The 24,315-nt window shown below is 36.9% G+C and overlaps 1 protein-coding gene across 29 annotated transcripts in view; it reads left to right on the forward strand.

Annotated features, from left to right (window-relative positions):
• Positions 1-24,315, forward strand: part of LOC126354726 (calcium/calmodulin-dependent protein kinase type II alpha chain) — a 976,610-nt gene that overhangs the window by 881,149 nt on the left and 71,146 nt on the right. For 8 of the 29 annotated variants that reach the window (XM_050004586.1, XM_050004604.1, XM_050004689.1 and 5 more), the window contains 2 exons: positions 4,453-4,509; positions 13,614-13,676. The exons of 7 other annotated variants lie outside the window; for them this stretch is intronic. In XM_050004586.1, coding sequence (XP_049860543.1) covers positions 4,453-4,509; positions 13,614-13,676 — 120 coding nt within the window. The remainder of the gene's footprint in view (positions 1-4,452; positions 4,510-13,613; positions 13,677-24,315) is intronic. 14 more of the 29 variants (XM_050004705.1, XM_050004614.1, XM_050004663.1 and 11 more) reach the window with 2 other exon arrangements.

Here is a 24,315-nt window from a genome sequence, read left to right on the forward strand (position 1 = left end):
GTGTGAAGCTGGCCATTGGACAGATGGAGGTCAATGTCAAGGAAAGTGGCATGGGATTTGGAGTAGGACCAGATGAATCTGATGGAACCAAAGGAGTTGAGGTTGGAGAGGAAATTCTGGAGTTGTTCTTCACTGTGAGTCCAGATCATGAAGATGTCATCAATAAATCTGTACCAAACTTTGGGTTGGCAGTTTTGGGTAACCAAGAAGGCTTCCTCTAAGCGACCCATGAATAGTTTGGCATACGAGGGGGCCATCCTGGTATCCATGGCTGTTCCCTTTAATTGTTGGTATGTCTGGCCTTCAAAAGTGAAGAAATTGTGGGTCAGGATGAAGCTGGCTAAGGTGACGAGGAAAGAGCCTACACTGTGACTCTTTCTATGTGGGAATGACCAGCAACAAACGGTCCATTTGCATGAATGGACACAGGCAGACAGTGTTTGTTGTTAATGAGGATCACCCTGTGGCTAAACATGCCTTGGTGCACAGCCAGGACATCTTGGCACAGTGTTACACCGTCCTAGTTATCTGGATACTTCCCACCAACACCAACCTATGCGAACTCCGGAGATGGGAACTTGCCCTTCAATATATCCTCTCTTCTCGTTATCCACCAAGCCTCAATCTCTGCTAATTTCAAGTTGCCGCCACTCATAACTCACCTGTCATTCAACATCATCTTTGCCACCACACTTCCGCCTTGACTTACATCTCTGCCCATACTCTTTGCCTTTAAATATGTCTGCTTGTGTCTGTGTATGTATGGATGGATATGCGTGTGTGTGTGTGTGCATGTGAGTATATACCTATCCTTTTTTCCCCCTAAGGTAAGTCTTTCTGCTCCCGGGATTGGAATGACTCCTTACCCTCTCCCTTAAAACCCACATCCTTTCATCTTTCCTCTTCCTTCCCTCTTTCCTGACAAAGCAGCCGCCGGTTGCGAAAGCTCAAATTCTGTGTGTGTGTTTGTGTGTTTTATTCATTGTGCCTATCTACCAACGCTTTCCCGCTTGGTAAATCTTGGAAATATAAGCCTTTCGAGCTAGTGGCTCCTTCTTACATCAGAATGGTTGAAGGGAAAGGAAGGAGAGTGAAGGAAAATGACTGGAGAGCTTTAGGAAAAGGGTTAGAGTTTGTAAAAGTCTCCCAGGACCCCGGGTCATGGGAGACTTACTGGATTGCATATGTACAATCTTTTTTTATATCAGTGTTCTCCTGCCACCACTTGGTTAACACATTTTTTATTGACCCAATTACTTTATATAATTGTTATGAGATATTTTTCTATACTAACAAAAATTCATTGGAAAGAGTATGCCTAAGCCAAGACTGAACCAGTAACATCTTGCTTTGAAAGCGATGTTGTGAATAAGTGCAGACATTAGCAGTAACCACATAGACATAGCCCTTGAGTAATAAAAGAAAATACATGGTAGGTGGCATCACAGACACTGCTATAAGTCAAGTGCCAAATATTTTTATTGCTATTGGGGTGGTTTAAATAAAAGCTCACCAAATGTTATATTCCCATATTATGCATCTTAAAATCTCCTTTGAATGAAGTGTGGAAATATTATTCATAAATAACTGCAGGAATGTGAAATATTCTAATATAATATTTTGAGTATATTATTATTTGCTTAACTGCGACCAAGATTGGTATTGGTTAAGTGTTGGACTCGTAATAGAACTTGTGAGGCCAGAGGTTCAAATCACCATCCAGCCATCCTTATCAGGGTTTTCAATTATTTCCCTAAAATCATTTGAGATAAATGTTTAAATGGTTACTTAAACAAGGACAAAGTCCACTTCCTTTATCACTCTTATGAAATCAAAACTTGTTCACTGTCTCTAATGACAGTGCAAACCTGTAACCATTTGCATCATAATAATAACAAAAACATTAAAACTCTCTCTGTTTTATTCACTGAGTATATTTTGTTGTTTTAGCAGTAATATTTTAATGTGTCATCTTTTTTTTCAAAATTGGCAAGTATTGTTGGTTTTGTTATTGCTAAGTCTTCTAATTGATGCCATCTTGGGCAAAAGTTATTCGTTGAAAAAATATGTGTTGGTCCCCACACATAAAACTCTTTGTGCTTCACTCCTGTACATGGTATAAGACTTCACTGAACTCTGATGAATTCTTCTTTATTTATAGAAAGTTACTTCTGTTCAACCTGAAAAACTCTTTATACTGAAGTGGTAATTGAAATGAAACTGTTCTACTATGTGATTCGGTGTTACATTGAAATCGTAATTGTCAGGGAAAAATAAAAACTGAACTGATTGAAAACTCTTACAAATGAAAAAACATGTTTTCATTATGATACAGCTTGAACCCAGCAACCACTCACTTTCATTGTATCAGGTTTATAGTATCTGTATTGTGTGTTGGAGCCGTAACTGTTCAATGTAGAAAACAATGATTTCCAAGTGGAGCCAATGTTTAAGATAAAATATTTTAAAGAAGGTTTACTTCCAAGGAAACCTACTGTGTAATTCTGTTTCAGAGTGTCAGTCATGTACACATCTCTGTGAATGTTGTCAGCCGTTCTTAAGACATGTGCACTAAATAACTTTTCCCATACCACTGAGTTTTTCTTATCTTTCTTTTATCTCTGTTATTTCAGTTTTATAATTTATTTTCATGGTAGTCACACAAGACTATAAACTTATAAACATTATTTTAATTTTTCACATGATCGATCATGTATAAAAACTTCTTTCTGGTGTGTCCTTAATCACTTTCAGTACTGTGTGTTCTTGTATGTTGTAACTTCCCATACATTATTATAATGAAAGTTATAAATTAACATATTTTCTTGTACAATAACTTTAAAGCATACAACCTCATGTTTAATCAACCATGAGAATGTCAGGAAACAGAAATATTATATTGTCTCTGTTATTCTGTTATACTACACCTTTCAGGTGAGTGTTTGCCATCTCTCTGCCTCCCATATTTCTTACTTTTTATACATACCGACCATTGTTTCATATACCATACAGCTATAAATGAATAATGTCAGGTGGTGATCAAAGTAGTGTTGTGAGAGTGATTATGACGAATTAACACAAGTCTGAATAGCTATTTAGTCATTTTCAAACATCTACATTTAAGTTTATGGTTTACAGTAAGTGTTCATTAGTATAGTGCATGTTTTATTTCCCCCATCAAGTAGATCTTTTCAGCAGTTAGCTAATTGCTGGCTGCTTAATATAGGAATATAGGAATATAGTAAGGTTTTTCCACTTTTCAAGCCAGATACTATTTATATTTCTATTAAAACTAGGAAAAAGTGTTTTTGCACATATATTACAGAGGTACACTACAGCTGTTGCTTCTAAATTCCAAAATATCATATGCTTCTGAGAAATGCCAAAATTGGAGCCATACTCTTATGATACTACATAAAGCGCATAGCAGTAGTTGTTGTAGTTATTTAATTTAAGCACAAGAGTTTTTCAGTGTTGTAATTGGGGAGCTATAATTAAGTATAATTGGAGGTGCACATGCAATCTTGCTATTGTACTTCAGTTTGGCATTTTAATTGCTGATATAGATGTCTTAGTTTTTTATTTGATACTTTATTTTCATGCATGTTTTAAGCTCTGTAACAAAGTTAATAGAGCAATATTTTAATTTCATATGTCTGCAGCTCACTGTGTGTCTGCAGATACTTGAGAAGCTGAATGTAGCAACTGTTTCCAGTGACTTCTCGCAATCTGTGTGTGCATTTGTTTTTCCACAAACAAATGTGTGTCCTTGAGAGCACACACACACATTTGCACAAATACATTTCTGTGTAAATTTGGACACTTTATGGCTTACTGTTTTAATTTTCTGGGAGCTGTTATGTTTCATTTATTTGCAATAATATTATAGTTCACTTCCTCTATATGCCCTTTCTCTCTTTCAGCTGTTTCCACACTTCACCTTTCCCTCTCTAGCCCCCAAATCCTCTGCTCTACACTCTTCGCATTACTCCTGTCCTCTACTTTCTCTGCATTTTTTCTGATTTCTTTTAACTACTCATCTCTCAATCATTACCCCTTCTCTTCACCCACACCTTTCCACTATCTCTCCCACATTTGGCCCTCTTTCATTTCTTCATTACTTTGGCCTCTCCTTTCCATGTGCTCATCCATCCATCTTTACCCCATCTGCACTCTCACATCTTGTTCCCACAACCATTTCTTATAAACTCTCATCTTGTCCTGTACCCTCAACAGCTTTCCTCTGCCTTGCTACCCTGTCCTCCTCATGCTTTACTATTTCTCTCCACTCCTTTGTGCATTCTCCCTTTTTCTAGTTATATTGCCCCCTCCTTTCACTTTCTGTATTGCAGTAGCTTTTTCTATGTCAAAAATTAAAAATATTTTTTTCGATGCATGTAATTTACTTTTCTCTTGTTTTGTTTGCTTGTGCATTTAACAACTGTCAAACAGAGGACTCTGAGATTCTTGGCTACCAACCCTTGGACTGTGATTCAGATGATACTGATGGTGAGTGAGAGATGTCTGTTAATTTTCTGCAGGTCAAGCTGGATCATGTAATTCTATTTAAATTGTGTTTAATTTCAAAGTTACTGACATTTTCACTTATAATTGTTTTAAACTACATAACTCACTGAGCTTAAATACTGTGCTAAAAATCAGTGCAGAAGACTTCAGCAGGGCTCCACAATTTTGTATGTGTATCTTCACATAACAGTCTGAAGTCAGCATATATTTGGTGTCCCTGGAGATATGGTCAGTATTCAGGAATATGACAGTAATGCTTATTTTAAGCAGAAAATTATGTGTGGTCATATGCCTTGTTCCAAATCGTTCCCGAAGTAGTACACATTTTATGTACATTTGTTTTTGGACTTGTGGCTTCCAGTTAAATGTTAATATTGTTTAACATACTAAAATTCCATTTAATACTCTGTTCAGTACATTAAGGAATTCACTTTCCCTTTTATGTGTTCCATTGCAGTTTATTTCCAAAAGCATGATGATGCATGCATCTCAACATATCCTGTAATAGGCAATGGTGAGACATGTGTTAGTACGCTTTTGGAAATTAATTGCAGTGGATCAAGTGAAAGTGTTGTCCTCAATGTAGTGAACAGAGTATTAAATGGTCGTGTGATATGTTAATATCAATTAACATTTTACAGGATGCCATTAGCCCAAAAAAATTGTACATTAAATGTGTTCTATATCAGAAACCATTCTAATAGAGCTTATGCCCATATGAAGTTTCTTGTTTCAAGTGAGCATTCCTGTCACATCCCTGAATATTGCCTATTCCTCCTGGGACACTCTATATAGTTCTGACTTGGTGATGATTCAGTTGCATTAAACATATTTGATCATGTATCTAGCTAGTTTAAAACACATCAACTTGTTACATTGTAGAAAATTCTGATAAGCAGCATTGAAGTCCTTGAAAATAAATAAATAAATGTGTACATTAACTGAAATCGTCCTACGAGTATCAGTAAATCATGACAAATGCCAACTAGTATTGACAGAATGAATTTTAAGCAGAAGGGTGAGGCTGAAATTAGATTAAGAAAATATGTGTTAGATTGTCTGAAGTAAATGTTCCAGCTACTTCATCAGATAAATAGTCAATTGTGAATAAATACAAGGCATATAGAAATCAATTTATAACAACATTGGTATGTTTTTTGTTATATTGTCAATAGAAAGTAAAGTATTTTCAGAGTTATCACACTAATGTGGTTGGTGTTAAGCATTCATGACCTACTTTTTTGCTACAGCTATATAAATACTTCTGTACTAGTTCCTGTGGATCTCATTTTGGACATTGGTGATATTTGTTTCATGCACATTGGGCTGTGGACATATTTCTCTGAAAAAAATTTTTGTCTCCCAATACTGGAGACATTATTAGATGCTATAGAGATTGAAATAGAAAAGAAGAAGGATTGAAATTAGATAAGTTGTGGACCTTAGAGTAGTGCTAAAAGAGCAAAGAGCACCAACTCTTTTCTGCTACAAACTCCATAACATTTGTTGAACAACTACACAATCTCGGGCAGTTATTTGCTAAGGTTATGGAACAACTGTTGTGTGACTGCATATAAACAATTTGGCTTCCTGAGCTTGCTTGAAGTTTGAAACTATTATCTGAGTATGTCTAGCCCCTTGCAACGAAGCAAGCTGGGATCTCTTTACTTCCTCTCTTGTTTTGCCGTATGCCCCCATAAATTCATTTTATTTTCATTTTTACCTAATTACCATTAACATGCATGAGCATGATCAGCATTTCCAAAAAATTGAAAGGTCGGCCCTCAGCCTTAAGGGATACAGCACCAGGTCTAATTTTGAGCTTAGTTTTGTGTATGTAATTAATTTCGTAATTTATTTTGACCATTCCTAGTTACCATCTTTTGTTAAAGGTTGAAATCAGTAATTATTTCGTGACTTAGATTCTATTGTTGACTTATAACCAAATGTAAATTCTTTACTAATAATAAACATTTGGAAGAAGAGCTACTAGGATTATTAAAGTTTTTATTTGGCGCTATTCGGAAACATATTAGCAAACCCAGCCCTAAATTAATTCCAAAATAATTATCAAGTTTGTCAAAAGTATTTTTTGTATAAATTGTTAACTTCATTATTTAAACAAATAATTTGGCCTAACCTTTGCGGTAGAAAGAACTGTTAAAAAGAAGGAATTTTTCGATGTATTCAGTTAATTGAATGAATTATTTTTTAATTGTAATTCCTGTAACTTAAACATTGAACAATGCATAGTTTCAGTGCCTATTATTATGAGAATATTTAAAGGACCAACTTTGGTCCCAGGACAGTCTGTCCATGACCAATTTTCAGGCATAGTTCACAACAAAGCATCAACTTAACAGTGGAATAAGTGTAACATAAATAGGCCTTGTGTTAGAACAATTAATGACAATGTCTGTTTAATCTGTTTGAAAAATAGTGTCACATGTACCATATTATTCTACAAAAACTGTGAACTGTGTGGTTAGGTTTTTACTGCTCATAGATGTTCAACAGCAAAGAATTGTAGCAGTATGCTGATGTTACCTGCAACCTATTGATGAGACTTATCAACATTTACCAATAGTGAACTGCCATATAATTGTGTAATATTGAGGGGGTTGTGAACAGTGAAAGTCAAGAACTGTGGAATGCAATTGTGCAACTGTCAGCTACATCATTTACAGTATTCAGTGTTGAACTTCCACCCCCCCATTTTTCAGCCAGTATAATAATGCAGGACTAGCAACGAAGAAATAAAGCAGGTGAACGTCACACCCTGATGACATCCCCAGCAATGGTAGGTGAAATATTAGACGGAGAAATATGCTTTGTGCCATGGCTTAATGCCCATAAAACAAAAACCACCTAGAATTCAAGTAGTAGCTTTGAAAACCTGCATTGTATGATACCATTAGACAGTTTTAAGTCCAAGGTGTCTTCCACTGCCTAATAACAATATTCTGAGTTACATTTATTCATTTGTATTATCTGTAGGCAATGTAGTTGAAATAAGGGAACTGGACTATAAAATAATGAAACAGATCCTTGTCTATACACGGAGTCCAGCTACTAACATGAAGAATGCAGCCCCTCCCCCCTCCCCCCCCCCCCCTCTCTCTCTCTCTCTCTCTCTCTCTCTCTCTCTCTCTCTCTCTCTCTCTCTCTCTCTCTCTTACATATTCACACATTGGCATATTCTACAAAATTCACCTTCTCATGTTAAAGAAAGATGTTATTCTGCTGTTATCCACAGTCTTTTATGAAACTTCCCTGGAGTTTCACAAAAATACATCTTGAGTAATAATTAACAAAATCACAACATATTAAATATCAAACATTGTAGATAGTCATGTTATTAATTTACTGTAAGATATGTGTTTATATGTGGACATCATCGATGATCTTTTATGGAACTTGCATGATATTTCACAAAAATTGCTTTAATGTAAAGTTTATATATATCTGAGGATTAGTACCATAGTCAGGACTCATGTTTTTTCTTTCAATTTTTGGTTATCATAGCTTCAAATAAATGTCCTATTTGCATAGTAACTGGAAGTTCTATAACAATACACATATTTTGAATGAGCATAAGTCATGAAATATAATATTTGTGAATCTGCATTTTCTTGTGTTTGAAATGCAATTTCTCATTCCTGTAAATCATAAACTCAGTCCTTCTTGTTACTAGATGAGTTTTTGCTATGCTTCTTTGAAGTTTCATTGACTAGAAAGGCAGATAGGAAAATAGATAAGAATCAGTACTTTTTTTCAGTAAAATATAATAAGTGTGATTAATAATTATTCATAGCAATGTAGACAATAACTTTTGTTTTTTCCTAATATAAACCAGGGGTAGACCTGGTGGCTAGTGATGTGCCTGGAAACTGAGAAATCATGGGATCAGATCCCAGTTGGACCATGGACCATGGTTTGGATTCACATTAAACTGTAGATATCTGTTACCCAGTTGGACAGTTGGTATAGGTTAGGGATTCACAAGTTACCAAACTGGTATCCATGTGAAATACTTGTGTTTGGCTATTGAGCCACATGCATTATTATTATTATTATTATTATTATTATTATTATTATTATTATTATTATTATTACTATAAATCAATGAAAGATTTGAAAGCAAATTTGCTGTGTCTCCCATAAAGTGAAACGAAGAAGTGTAACCTTCCAAGAAGCTCAACAGGTCTACATTCAGATTAATGCAACAATTGTTCCATATCAAAATGTAAAAGAGAAAAAAATTTTGCTGGAAATATGCTGGAAATAAAAGAAAATACAGTGTAAGACAAGTGTTTGAGGGAAACATTGAAGGCATACTTAGATCAGTATTTGGACATTTAAGTGCATTAATTTTACTCTGAAAGTATACTTTCCTTTGGAAGTAGTATTCTCTCATTGGGATCAAAAATACTCTTGTGCATTTAATTAGTGAAAAGTTTTCTCTAAATCCAGTTTTGTTAACTCTCTGAAACACTGGTCTCTATTCTTTCACTGTTCTTCTAATAATCTGACTGAGAGTAAGTGTGTGTGCATTCACCATGCTATTGAAATAGGTGTTTAAGTAAAATGAACAATGTAACATTACACTCACATGCACAGGTGTCAAAATCAGGCTTAAATCAAATATCAGATTATCACATCTGCCAGACATTTTGTTGCATTTGTCTGACCATCTCAGATCAGATAGACTTTATCTTCATGGATTAGTAAATTGCATAAAGAGAGAAATTTTTTAAGTGCACAGAGAGACAGGCAAGCTGCCAGATGTATTCAAAAAGTGCTACCCTCATTTCAACAAATAGAAATACATACATGTAAATACAAATAGTACTCCTAGCTTTCTGAACCTCAAGGCCTTCTTCAGTTGAGAAAAGAGGAGATAGTTGTGAGAGACTGAAAAGGACAAACCCATGTTGTGTATGAAGGAAAGGGGGCAAAGACAAAGCAAAATCTGCCAGAGAGAGTAGGAGGTTGAAGGTAGTATGTCAGTGAGCACTATAGCCACTTTTGTTCAAACATACGAAACAGAAGAGAGAGACTTATAAGTAAAGGAAGATGTAGTGAAAAAGAGAAAAGAAAACTGGAAAAATAAAACAAATAATTTACTACAATTTTTGGTTTTTCTTTCCATTAGTCATTGTCTTTTATTTTTCTATATAAATCTCTATTTCTTATTTGACCCCTTCATTTTTAATGAACTGCTGCAGAAACATTGATTTATGATGTACTATCTTTGCTTCTCCTGCTTCCTGTACCTCATGGGCCCCTCTTAATCTGTGTTGTGAGTGACCTGCTTTCCTTCCCAACTTTTCCCACCTATTTCTTCTTTCTCCTTTACAGCAGAAATCTGTGGTTACAAAAACTTCGATTGCTATTTTCATGTGTTTCTGTCAGCTGTAGTGGTAGTTGAACCTTCTGAAGGTAAGAAAAGGCAAAAGTAGTAAATTATGAACACTTGTGTGTATTTTAAAACAATGATGCAGTGTAAATATTTTAGTGCTGAAATAGTTACTAGCAAAATTTTTATTGTAAGTGTTTAGGCTTTTGTGGGCAAATTCTATTCCCAAAAAATTCATCTATACTGTTCATTGTATTACACATTTTGACGAAAGACACTTGTGATAGTGTCTAAAATGTGTATATATTTTACAATATGACCCATTTTACAATCCAGACAACTTTTATGGAAAGATTTTTATTATTGCAAACAAGAATGGAGTATGAAACTTCCTGGCAGATTAAAACTGTGTGCCAGACTGAGACTCGAACTCGAGACATTAACCTTTCATGGGCAAGTGCTCTATGATCTGAGCTACCCAAGCACAATTCACTCCCTGTCCCCACAGGTTTACTTCTGTCAGCGCCTCGTCTCATTCAAGAATGGAGTACATTAGTTATATACACTTGACTATATTTTTGTAAATAAAATAGAAAGAAACTTCCACATGGGAAAAATATATTAAAAACAAAGATTCCAAGACTTACCAAGCGGGAAAGCGCCGGCAGACAGGCACATGAACAAAACACACAAACACACACACACAGAATTACTAGCTTTCGCAACCGGTGGTTGCTTCTTCGGGAAGGAGAGGGAAAGACGAAAGGATGTGGGTTTTAAGGGAGAGGGTAAGGAGTCATTCCAATCCCGGGAGTGGAAAGACTTCCCTTAGGGGAAAAAAAGGACAGGTGTACACTCGCGCACACACACACATATCCATCCGCACATACACAGCGGATGGATATGTGTGTGTGCGAGTGTACACCTGTCCTTTTTTTCCCCTAAGGGAAGTCTTTCCGCTCCCGGGATTGGAATGACTCCTTACCCTCTCCCTTAAAACCCACATCCTTTCGTCTTTCCCTCTCCTTCCTGAAGAAGCAACCATCGGTTGCGAAAGCTAGTAATTCTGTGTGTGTGTTTGTGTGTTTTGTTCATGTGCCTGTCTGCCGGCGCTTTCCCGCTTGGTAAGTCTTGGAATCTTTGTTTTTGACTATATTTTTGGCAATAGATAGAACAAATTTAAATGGATGTAATCTTCTGTTTATACTACAGTGGTGATTCTAGGCATGCAGTTGTGTGTTAATATTTCTGTGTTTCATGTTTTTGTCATACTAATTATAGTTCTAGTATATTAATGAGTTTGGATCCTTCTACATAGAGAGCATAACTTTGTTATTACTTGTGAGTGCTGTCAGTCTCAGCTTTACAGGCAGTATGTTCACAAATGTTGTGACAAGAAGGGCATTGAGCCTAGTGGCAGATGACAAATCAATAATAACTACAAAGTAATGAGGTGGCTATACTGCTGCAGAAAACTAACACTTACAAATAACAGAAGAGAAAGCCATTTGGGTCATTAATCCTTTGGCTGCTCAGAGCAAGCTGTAATATACTCTTAAATTCTCGTAATACAAGTGTATACCATATTATTTACTACTGATTCGTTTTTAATATATTTTGTAGCAAGGAAAAGAAAAGATAGTTTCATAGCATATCATACATCCCTTTTTTTTTTTATTTTATCTGTCTTTATTGTGAAGCATCAAATGTGATGATATCTATCTCATAGTAATTATATCAAAGTGATTAAAAATTCATGTCAACAAAGTTGAATGATCATCTGTGCAGTCTAAAACCAATGAAAAGTAGTGGAGAGTGCCCATCAAAAATACTGCAGTTCAGTTAGTACATAGGTCTGAACAGTTAAGTGATAAACAAGTGCATGTTAATGAAACTTCTAGAGCAGTCAAGTGCACCACATGCATATTAGTGTATAAGAGCTGTAGCAGTCAACCACACATTGTACATGTCACACTTGGACTAATATAACAATCTGCAACAACTGAAGTGGTAAAATAAGTACATATTTTTTTATTGTAATGAGCACCAACTCCAGTATTTATGGTGTTCACTTAATCTCCTTCTACAGCTTCATGTCTTGATGTGTTTGAAGAAGATTTTCATTATTGCTTATATATCCTCTTCATAACAGTTAAAATACCTACTATATTAATGAGAATCAAATTTTTGGAATAGTTCACATGACACACTTCAAATTAAAGTATTTCTCTTTTTCTCTCCACTTTCATTCCCGTTCAAATTAATATTTATATCAATCATCTTGGGTGATTTTCCCTCACTATAATGCGTGTTAACTTTTTCTTAATTGTTTCACATTTTCCTCTTGTGGTTCTTGTTCCACAATACACCCTTATGTTCTCAATCTCTTATGAAGAAATTAAAGATATTCATGAGTAGTTACAAAAACTTTTAAACAGAATTTAATTAGATGATTTTAAAGAAACTGCCCAAATTAGAATGAGAAAACCAATTCATTTATAGGACATTCCCCATTTGGAACCAGAAATTTTAGAACAACCATGTTTTTTTTTCTGGATTACTTGGAACATATTTATTTACACATGTTTGTCCTAATTATGTGTATGAATTGATACTTTTAAATTCACTGACTCAGATATTAATTCTTACTTATTGTGTATTTTGTGCAGTCTGACAAATTTTAGAGCTATTGATTTAATTGTAGTTCCTGATTATGTTGTTGCTTATTTGTACTTCTGACTGTAAAGAAAATTTGAAGTAAGTGATCCACTGAGGAACTAAATAGTAGAAGTAGCAGAGTGAGATGCTGAATAATGTTGATGTTACAGCGTAACAAAAATGACATGCTTTCAGTTCTGTAGCAATTTATTTTCAAAGTTTGGGAAGTAACTACACTTTCTTGTGTGTACAGTTCACTTCACATGATCCAGGGCTTGCTTTCTTTTTTTTTTTTAGCAAGACTTTTCCCTAATTTTCAATAGAAATGAACCATTGTGTCCAATATAATAGACATTCTTTGTATAAGATAGATAAGTTTCAAACGCATTTTTATAATTTTTTCTTCAGATACAATATAAGATGATAAATATACAGAGTAATTAAAATCAGACAAGCATGATCCAAGCATGTGCATACAAGCTGCAACAAAAAGCATTTGGTAGTTACAGTGCTATTTCCTTTATTTAGAAATCTATTGAAGAGCACATTAGTAGTGAGAGTGTGGGAAATATACTACCTTATTTACATGCAGAAGAACAACTTTCATATCTACCAGAAAGATGTATATTGTCAAGCTTTGTTTAGTAAATTGCAGTCTCAGCATTGTGCACTAATTTCTCTTTTTAGAAATGTTACTAGCGAATATGATCGGCATCCTTACTTTAAACTCTTCTTTTCTGTTATTGTTTCAATTAACTTCTATCTTTCCCTGTGATGTTCCTCATCAGCAAATATGAGTGAGTACTTTCTGATTTCTGTTTGACTTGATGTCAGGGAAGCCTTATCTAGTATCATTTCATAAAAATTACATGGCCAACAACATACAATTAAAAATTTGTATTTTTAATGTGGTAAAACTAGATATTTATTTTCATTAAAATGAGCAATTCAGGATTGTTTCCATTTTAGTAACATGTATTGTATGTTGGTGGTCCCATAAACTGGAAGATTTCTGCATTGTATATATTTATATATTTTTTCTAATCTTTTGGGTGATCATTACTTGTAGAGATAAGGATTCTGTGCCCAAACAAGACTTGCTCCCAGCTATCAACAAACTCTTATGGATCAGGTAAGATAGATAGTGTGCCATAAGCAGAAACTGCATAAAAATAATTTGTTATGTTTCATTCTTTGTATGTGGGTCTTTGAAATTGCACGCTTTGATGTTATTTTATTATGATTTGACATAAGCCTATTTTTTAAAAAAGATTAACAGTGTTACTGTAGTTGAGCATTTTGCTGAAGAGCAGTACATGACACTAAATCTTAATAGAAATTTAAGAGTCTAGTTCATATATTTTTCTGTTGACAGTGAGTTTGTTTCAGTATCTGTGACGTGATTTTTGTTTCATTTCACTATTGATGAAAGTAAAACATGAAAGCAGCTAAAAATAAGCCAAAAGAATTAATTAAAATGTAATTATACATGTCCCAAAACACAATTATTGCTATTACTATTGATTGGATTCTCATTGTCATTTAACCATCTACATTTACAAACAACATCCTTCAATTTTTCTTTATATCATTTGGTTTGCACTTTACAAATTGCAGCTTTGTATTATACAAATTAATATGATAATGTGCACAGTAGCCATACAAACTCTTTGTCAACTACTATAGTTGGAGTCACGGATGATGGTGGTTGAGTTTATGCTTGTTCTGTGCACCTACGTCATGCAATCTCCAACAGTCAATGAACATTCAGTACTGTTTTGAGTGCTGTCCTGTGAATTTTATTGCCAATGTGAGCATTAAACATGATTGTAGCATGTCATTTAGTGAATTTTTATTCCATTTGTTGTGAGTTGTCATTGCTGATGGTGGTAAGGGACAAATTCTACATAAGCTAGTGAGAGACATAATGTGGAGCATACATGCTTTTTTCATGCACAAAGCATGTATATGTGCACATCACTACTGCCCCTTGGAACTAGCAACAATGCAGTCTCTACCCATGACTCAAGCTGTGAGAATTGCTATTGCTCATGAATCAGACTATAATGTTAAATACAAACATTATTTTTATGCCTTTGGCCAAGTGGTGTAACAGTTAGTGATTGGATTGACATATTTCAGTAACATATCTTTATTTATTTATCATGCACTAACTCATTACAGCTTTAGATGAAGAAACTCCACACTTTAGTACAATTAAAAGTTCTTAGTGTTTCATTTGACAGTGTTATTACATATGTGAAAAGAACACATTGCTTGTGAAATCTTCTATGGAAACCATGCAGAAATATTGGTTCCCTGTTGTATACATTTACAAACGGAAGCTTTTTGTTGTTCATGCTACAGGGCCTGAAGATTACTCTATTGAGGAGTCGGGACAGGTAGCCTAAATAAAAAGCTATAAAAATAATGGCTGTCAGAATATTATTTTTACAATTTATCAACCAGCTGCAGCCCCATACTCCATAATTGAAAGATGGAGCTACATTTACTTTTAAATGAAAGTCCATCTTTATTATGTGTAGCATGTGCCCATTACGATTAAGTCCAATGCAGTGGTGATGATTTGGGAGATGCAGAGGATGATCAGCAGCACTCTATCACATCGGTTGTTGAGAGGCAGGTATGGTCTTCAGGAGTGACTAATGGATGTTCAGCAGCTGATTATCATGGCAAAGGCACGACACGGTACTGTCTGATGAGTAGCGACACTTGTCGTCATCTGAAATGTAGTATCAAGGTGGTAGGTCAGTCTGGAGCCCAGAATGGAATTCTGGCAGCTGGCTATCAGTCTGGAGTCCAGAGTGTAATTCATTGTCAAGGGACTGACCAGTGACATAAGTATTTGTCAGTATATGAAAACAGGTGTGGTGTCATGTGGACATATTACCAAAAAAATGCAAATAGGTGTCTGCAACTGCAGTGCTGTTTACTGTGACTTGTGCACCATGTATCAGCATGGCTTGTATCTGCAGATGCTGTGGTGGATGCAGGAGTCTTTACGATAAACAGTCCAGCAAATCTTCTATAAAGAAACAACCACTCAAGGTTAAGCAAAGGCCGCACCCGATCCACAAAGCACGTCCGTGAACATGGTGCCTGAGTATGTCAGTGGCCCAGCCCTGCATTTATTACAATCCTTCCCAATTAAGAGAGATTGTACAACCATCTCACAGAAGTGAAGCACCCAAGGGAGGAGGCACTGAGCAGTCACTCAAGGCCTGGAAGTACACACAATGGAATTGGCATCGCCAGTGGAGATGACCTGGCCAGCCACAGGATGGCTGCAGAGGAAGCAGCAGTGGCAACAGTGGCCAGGAGCAGTGTTTTGCAGCACAGGGATAGCATCAGGCAAACTAGAGTTAACATGACCAGTTCTTGCATGTCAGGATGGATCTGAGTCTTCCTGTGGGCTTGTTAAGGTCTGGAGATGGTTTGGGAGACAATGAGACATGTTGGAAAGTGTTAGAAAGACCAGCGGTGGACATATTTACAGTCCTTTATTCGATTGTTCAACATGACTCTTACATGAACATGAACAATTCCTTAATTAGGCCATCTGGTTAGTACAGTCATTCAGGAGTATTTCCTTCTTCACGTAATATTCCGTACTGGGTGGCAGGCACAGTCATGACCAATGGCAAAAGGAGGTGAGCTGCTAACTCGATGGAGTGTTGACCCTGTGTGCTGACTCAGTGACAGTTACATGGTTGCCTTGTGTGTGTTCATATAGCTGTGGTGTGGAGCAAGGCCTGGCAGCAGTGTCTACCATCACAGCAGGCCTGAATGATGACAAGCTGGTTCATCATTGGTTAAATACTATTTCCCCCTGGTCATTCCATGATAACAGCTGTGTTTTTATGTTATATTGAAGCATCTGGAGCATATAAATGACTGGAAGGTATGGCATAACCTGCAGTTGTTCAATCAAGCTGTGTTAATTACGTGTCACTGGGCTGTGCTTGGTTCTGGCCCTTTTGGTCTGACGACACGCGAGATTATCATGCAGTTCAGTGACCAGCACCTGCTGTCTGGTTGTGGCCTCATTGCAGCTCTGGACTCAGACTTGTGCTTCAGGTTCTCCTATAGTTTTATCCCTTTACAGGGTAGAGAGGGCCAAGAGGGATGGCCATAGTGGTGACAATGGGGATGGTTGGGCTGGCCACTGGGATGACCATGGGGGCAGCCACAACAGGTCTGGCAGTGACCAGAGGGCAAGCCATGATAGAACCAATGAGAGAGCTGGTGTCAACAGCAACAGGTCTAGTGAGGATGGAAGGGCCAGTCATGATTACTGGGCTGATGCCAAAGGGTCAGTGACAAGTGGGTCAACATCTGATGGTGTCACCAGCAAGGGCTGGGCAAATACTGGAGGACTTCCATCAGAGAACACCATGAACAAGCAACTTATTGCCATATGGCATTACAACATGGTAAGCAAACTTGATGGAAGGTGGCCCAGCTTACCACACACAACTCCTGAACATCCTGTCTGAAGACTCATCCTGATCATTCCCACTTGAACACTGTGGGAAAGACTGTAGAACCTGAGTGAGTGGGGAAACAATCTGCAGCAGGTCCAGAAATTCCTGACTCCCGAATCGAAGGGCCTATGGAAACTATAGCTCCAGACATAGTAAACAAAAAACATTCAGACTCACATGAGAATACACAGAGAAGAAAGGCAACTTGATCACATACAGAAATACGAGGAATACACCAAGGAACCACTGAAATCAAAATAGACCAACAACATCAAGAGACTGCACATTGAACCAACACAGTAATGGACTTTCTGACCTATGCTGAAGAGAGAACTTTGCCAAGAACTTGCACTTACCAAGAAATGTGAATAACAATTGCAAAACAAATGCCTACCAGAATTGATACAGCTCCACAAATGAACGTAGACATGGAACCCAATAAAGCAACTGACCATGTCTAGCGCATGGGCGGGTACACCTCACTCAGTAATAAGATTTGTGTACTGGCTGTCACAACACAGTAAACATGAATATACTGCACCATCAAAACAAAGTAGCAAACAGGTGAAAATGTAAGTTTTTGGAAACACACAAACAAGAGAGAGAGAGAATGAAATCTTGCTCCAGCAAAAATGAATGAAGTCACATGAGGAAACACTGAAATACGCTACAGAGCAGCCTCATGTTCCCTGTGCTGTGTGGACATGGCCATGCTTGGGAAGAAGGCTGGCCAAAGCTGCATTGTACAGGTGAAATGCAATATGCCATGGCAACACCTGGCTCAGTGCGAATGAAGGCAATGGCCAGTTAGTGGACGAAACTAAGAGCTGGCACTGCAACCAGTCACAAATGGGAGAGACAGCTTCATCGCCACTGTAGTATTTGGTGGACGAGAGAAGAGCACAGTATCATGAATCCATTATCCTCATCACCACTGTTACATACTTGGTTGAGTGGTGCAATAGGTTGATACTGACTTCACACATTGCAGTAAAAACTCTTCTTTTTTTTATCAACTGTGAACTACACTCAGTGAATCTCTATAGGAAAGCCCATACTTGAGTAGAACTTAAAAGTGTGTAACAGGTGCTAACTATGACAAAGTCCACAATTGTCAGTAGTGGTGATGAGTTGGGAGGTGCAAAGGGTGATCAGTGTTACTGTACCACCTGGCTGTGATTTTTTGAGCCATCAAGACACAAGTCTGGTCTTCATGGATATTTAGCAGCTGATGATCCTGGCAAATGCTTGAGAGGGCACTGCCTGGTGGGTAGTGGCAGCGGCAGGCATTTTGGTCCAAAGTGTAGACTCGAGATGGCTGACGAGCAGTCTAGAGCCTGAAACAGAACTCCAACAGATGGCAATCAGACTGGAGTTCAGAGTGTAGCTCACTATGGAGGTGCTGACCAGTGACATAGGTAATCATCAGCAGAGGAATACAGGACTGATGTCACATGCATACATGACCGATGTCACATGCATACATGACCACACAAATAGGTGCCTGCAACTGCAGCACTGTTACCCCAACCTATATGCCACTAATAGGCATGGCTTACACCCCTAGATGCTGTGGCAGCTCCAGGAGGTTCAACAGTGAATCTTCTGATGACAAACAATCTCTCAAGGTAAAGTGGGGGCGTACCTGGTCCACGGAGTCACTCAGGCACAAAAGACTAATAATGTGTGTAGTACTTTGTTGACTTTATTGGACAAAACCTGGTGAATTTTTCTCAGGAAGCAGTTGCTGTTTCTAGACAGTTGTGATTTTATAATGTCTTATTGTATTGCTGCTGACCTGTCAATAGTCCTAACTTTCATTGACTGTAGAGCTTCAACTAGCATTGTATCAAATTTATTACTTTCTGACACCAATTATTTTTATTTGTATATGTGTTTTAAATTAATGCACATGTGTGAAGGTTTTTATGGCAGTGTCGTGATGTACATGACTTTAGAGTAAATCTAAGATGTTTAACACATCTGAAAATTCCATCTGCAATATGATGCAATCTGCAAAGTAATAGCATTTATATAAATGTATGTAATTAAGCATGTAGTTAAGATAAAGTGAACACTTTTTGACAGAAAAAATACAATTACTGAAAAAACCCAAATTCGAAGAAAAGGATTCATATGCCTATCAGCTGACACAGAGTTTACAAATCATGAAATTTTCTGGATTGCATACAAACAGTTATTCAAAAGATGAACTATTGTTTACCTTTAAAGTGGAGTGCTGAATCACTGTTGGTGACATAAAAAGTGTAGATCAGTGCTAGTTAGGCTTTCAAACTTTTTTTTTTTGGCAATGTAGCAGGAAGTTCAACAATATACATAAATGCATTTCTCGTGCTATGGCACGTTTTTGTCTATTGACTACTTCCTGCTCTGAATAGCAGCTGAAGTTTGAAATGCCAACATAAATTACACTTTTCTATACTTCTTATGTGCACATCAGTCACTCAACACTTTATTGTAAATCATTATTTAATATTATGAGATAGAAGAGAGAAACTTGCAATCTGTATATTTCTCTTTCATGGAACACTGCATTATTTTATAAAGAAATATTACAGGTGCTAAGCATATACATCACCAAGTGTTTACAGCAACAGCAGTACTTCAAGCATTGGCACCCAATTCTTGACATTATGTTTTGTCAAATCACTATAAATCATGCTGTAGAAAAAGCTATTCAGTTAACAATATATTCAATTTTCTCATTGTCCCATATATGTATAATTGTGGAAATAACGAATGCCTAGATTCCTCTCTGTGAACTATTATTAGTCTACATTTTTGTTTAAAATCTCAAGGACAGTGATATGTAAATTGCTGAAGAGCATTTTCAGATTTATTGAGATTTCAAGCATTTCTGTTAAACCTTCATGTGACCCAAAAAAGTGTCGAGCTTGTACAGATAACACACACGTCAGCAATATTCCATTATTTGTTGTAAACGTATTTTGCATTTCATTTGTAAACTACAATTTCCCAGGAAGGTTTTCTACACATAAATTGAACCACACCATTTGGTTTCTCTACCACTGAACCTATATATTCATTTTTTATCACACCCTTGTGCATTGTTACTTGTGAATTACTATATAGTTACTACATCTTTAGATTTCATAATGTGCAAAACTTTACATACTTTTTGCATTAAAAGCTAGTTGCTAATCTTTTCACTGGAATCATGCTTTACAATGATCTTTGGTTGATATTGCCTTGGTTTCATCAGATAACACTTACTCACAGATAAAAGTGTCGTATGTGAAAAGCTTTAGATTTCAACAAGTATTATCCACTAAATTGGATACCTATCATATGTACCTTTAGCACACTCCAGTCATAATACTTTATTGTGTTCTACCTGTCAATATGTTATCAGGGCAGTTGCAGATATGGCTAGAAGAGTAAACATGTTGAAGCATCGAGAAAAGATTTAGAGTAAAAGCTAATGACAACAAGATAGGATAACAATAGTGGGAGACTAGAAGAGTATAAATATGAAATCTGAACTAGAAATTGAGATACTTCCAAACTAAGGAAAGACCTGAAAGGAGTCTTAGTTTCTATGTAGGCTGTATCAAACATGAGTCACAATTACACTACTGGCCATTAAAATTGCTGCACCAAGAAGAAATGCAGATGATAAACTGGAAGTCATTGGACAAACATATTATACTAGAACTGACATGTGATTACATTTTCACGCATTTGGGTGCATAGAACCTGAGAAACCAGTACCCAGAACAACCACCTCTGGTCATAATAACAGCCTTAATACACCTGGGCATTGAGTCAAACAGAGCTTGGATAGCTTGTACAGGTAAAGCTGCCCACGCAGCTTCAACACGATACCACAGTTCATCAAGAGTAGTAACTGGTGTATTGTGATGAGCCAGTTGCTTGGCCACCATTGACCAGATGTTTTCAATTGGTGTGAGATCTGGAGAATGTGCTGGCCAGGGCAGCAATCGAACATTTTCTGTATTCAGAAAGGCCCATATAGGACCTGCAACATGCGGTCATGCATTATCCTGCTGAAATGTAGGGTTTCGCAGGGATCGAATGAAGGGTAGAGCCATGCGTCGTAACACATCTGAAATGTAATGTCCACTGTTCAAAGTGCCGTCAATGGGAACAAGAGGTGACCGAGACATGTAACCAATGGCAGCCCATACCATCACGCCGGGTGATACGCCAATGTGCGTTCACCTTGATGTCGCCAAACACGGATGTGACCATCATGATGCTGTAAACAGAACCTGGATTCATACCAAAAAAATGACATTTTGCTATTCATGCACCCAGGTTTGTTGTTGAGAACACCATTGCAGTCACTCCTGTCTGTGATGCAGCGTCAAGGATAACGACAGCCATGGTCTCCGAGCTGATAGTCCGCGCTGCTGCAAACATTGTCAAACTGTTTGTGCAGATGGTTGTTGTCTTTTATAAGTCCCCATCTGTTGACTCAGGGATCGAGACATGGCTGCACGATCCGTTAAACCATGCGGATAAAATGACTGTCATCAAGACTGCTAGTGATTCGAGGCTGTTGGGATCCAGCACAACATTCCTTATTACCCTCCTGAACCCACCAATTCCATATTCTGCTAACAATCATTGGATCTCGACCAGTGCGAGGAGCAATGTCGTGATACGATAAACCGCAATCACGATAGGCTACAATACGACCTTTATCATAGTCGGAAACGTGTTGGTATGCATTTCTCCTCCTTACACGAGGCTCCAGAACAACGTTTCACCTGGCAATGCTGGTCAACTGCTGTTTGTGTATGAGAAATCAGTTGGAAACTTTTCTCATGTCAGCATGTTGTAGGTGTCGCCACTGGCGGCAACCTTGTGTAAATGCTCTTAAAAGCTAATTATTTGCGTATCACAGCATCCTCTTCCTGTCAGTTAAATTTCGCGTCCGTAGCACGTCCTCTTCATGGTCTAGCAATTTTAAAGGCCAGTAGTGTAAATTCATATGACAGATCAGAATTTGAACTCAGGATAATTATCACCTAGTTGATTCATCATTGTATTGCCCACACATTGGTTCTTTATCTACATCAGGAGACCACCTTGTCTCCACCCATTTTGAACTCCACATGGGCTCACTTGTGACATTCTGTAAGAAATGATGTTGCAAAGACAGCAACTTCTGATGACATCATTGTTGTCACTTATGCATTGTATTCACTGCTCCAGTGCCCCTTTTCCCAGTGTCACTAATGTCTCATCAATTGAGAATGGTCTCAGTGGAATTTGCAGTGAATTGCAAGAGGTCAGTAGCGAGTTGAAGTTTCTAGTAAGTTGGCAAAGCTTCCTCAGTGGCACAATAGGAAAATACTAATCACGAAAGGGAGGTGTCAGAATTTAAGTCCCTGTTATCAGACTAACAAAAAAAATGTGAAGTCAGATAAAATAACTAAACTTGCTCTGGTGAAAGTATTACAAAATACTAAATCCATTTTGTTATAATAAATATTTTATTTTTCTAAAAAAGTTATTATTATGTGACAAGAACGAAAGGAGGAGGATTGATCCATGTAGAGAAATAATGTTTCTCAGGATGGTTAAGCCAAGAGAGAGGAATAACTACTAAACACAGTAAATTTAGATTCTGCCCAACAGTATCAGTCTTCCCCCCCCCCCCCCCCTCTCCACAAAAAAAAAACTCTACACTACTATAACAATCAGCCATTGAACCAGCTTTCCTGTCAGTATTTCCATGTATGTTTGCAAATGAGAGATTTTTTTTCTTTTCATAGGGCAATGTACAATCCATCAAAGTTTGGTTTTTAAATTCTTGGCACCTTTATACCTGTTATATTTTTAAATCTGTTACTGTGAAAACAGTGAGGGGTCTTTGTTGGATATCTTGCTTTATTCTTCTTATAAGTTATTAAGAGATTTATTGTGGTAGTCAAAATTCTTTGACAGGAGCAAAAACACAAAGGAAGACAGGAAACTACTCACAAACAGATGAAACACACATGTAACAAATCATAAAATCACACTAGCTTTTGAGATTTCACTCTTTTTCTGCTGTCAGTAAACACACATACTTTTCGGTGATATTTGTAGCATTGATTGTTTCCACAGTTATTCTAGATTTTTCTGTTGCTGCTGAGAACCACATGTTGTCCTCTCTTGTGCCTTACCTCTCTTTCCATACAACTATTTGCCCATGTTCATAAACATTAGTGTCACTTCAGCCACATTATATGAGTGTGTGTGTGTGTGTGTGTGTGTGAGAGAGAGAGAGAGAGAGAGAGAGAGAGAGAGAGAGAGAGAGAGAGAGAGAGAAGAGAGAGAATGATTAAGTGACAGCTGTATCTTTTATTAACTATATGTGTGAGGTGTACTCATTGCATGTGTCATAAATGATCAAGACTAACAGATCACTAGAGGATTTTTGCTATTTTATGTGAAAAAAAAGGATAATAATTGTATAGAAGGCTATACATGAAATTCACTTTAGTCTAAATTAATTCAGCTTTTGAGCCCTAATCACTGACAGAAGTTTTACTGTCAGCGTAGTTTTTCTTTGTTATTGATTGCATATGTTTTGTAAGACATTGTAAATACATACGATAAATTTATTTGATTTGTTGAGCATGGTGTCATCTGTGTTTAATTGCTGTTACACAGTGTCTATCACAGTCGTTTAGATGATCTGCTTGAATGTTTCAGTAGAAAGAAATTGTTTTCTCTTTCTTTCAGCTGTTATAGTTCTCCTTTTTTATGCTTTTATGAGACATTCTTCCTGCTTGTGAACCTCTTCTTCCATTAGGTATACAGTGTTGTCCAGTTTCCTGCCAGGTGCCATCATCGGCGAAGACTTGATGTAAATTTCAAAATTAGTTTATTGATACATTCTACTTTTGACATTATGATACTCAGTACAGTTTATTTATTTGAGACTTTTTCAATATATTGATAATGATATGGAAATTTTGACCTATAAATGTTTGATTTGTTTAAGATGCCTTGGGAATAAATTTGTAATAAAATTAATAAGTTATTTCTTTGTGAAATCGGACCTCTAGGTAGTAGTTTTCATCCTAGAGGTTTAGAAGGAAACTAATTTTCTGTGATGCCAGCTGACATTGCTGTATTAAGAAATTAATAGTGTAGGGTTTACTGGCACTGGAATTCACACCCAAAGCTTTTATATGTGTAGCATATTTGTCAGTGTGTATTTATGCTATTTTTGTATGCATTATTCTGTTTATTATTGAACCACGA

This window comes from Schistocerca gregaria, chromosome 1 (genome assembly GCF_023897955.1).
Source record: "Schistocerca gregaria isolate iqSchGreg1 chromosome 1, iqSchGreg1.2, whole genome shotgun sequence".
NCBI lineage: Eukaryota > Metazoa > Arthropoda > Insecta > Orthoptera > Acrididae > Schistocerca > Schistocerca gregaria.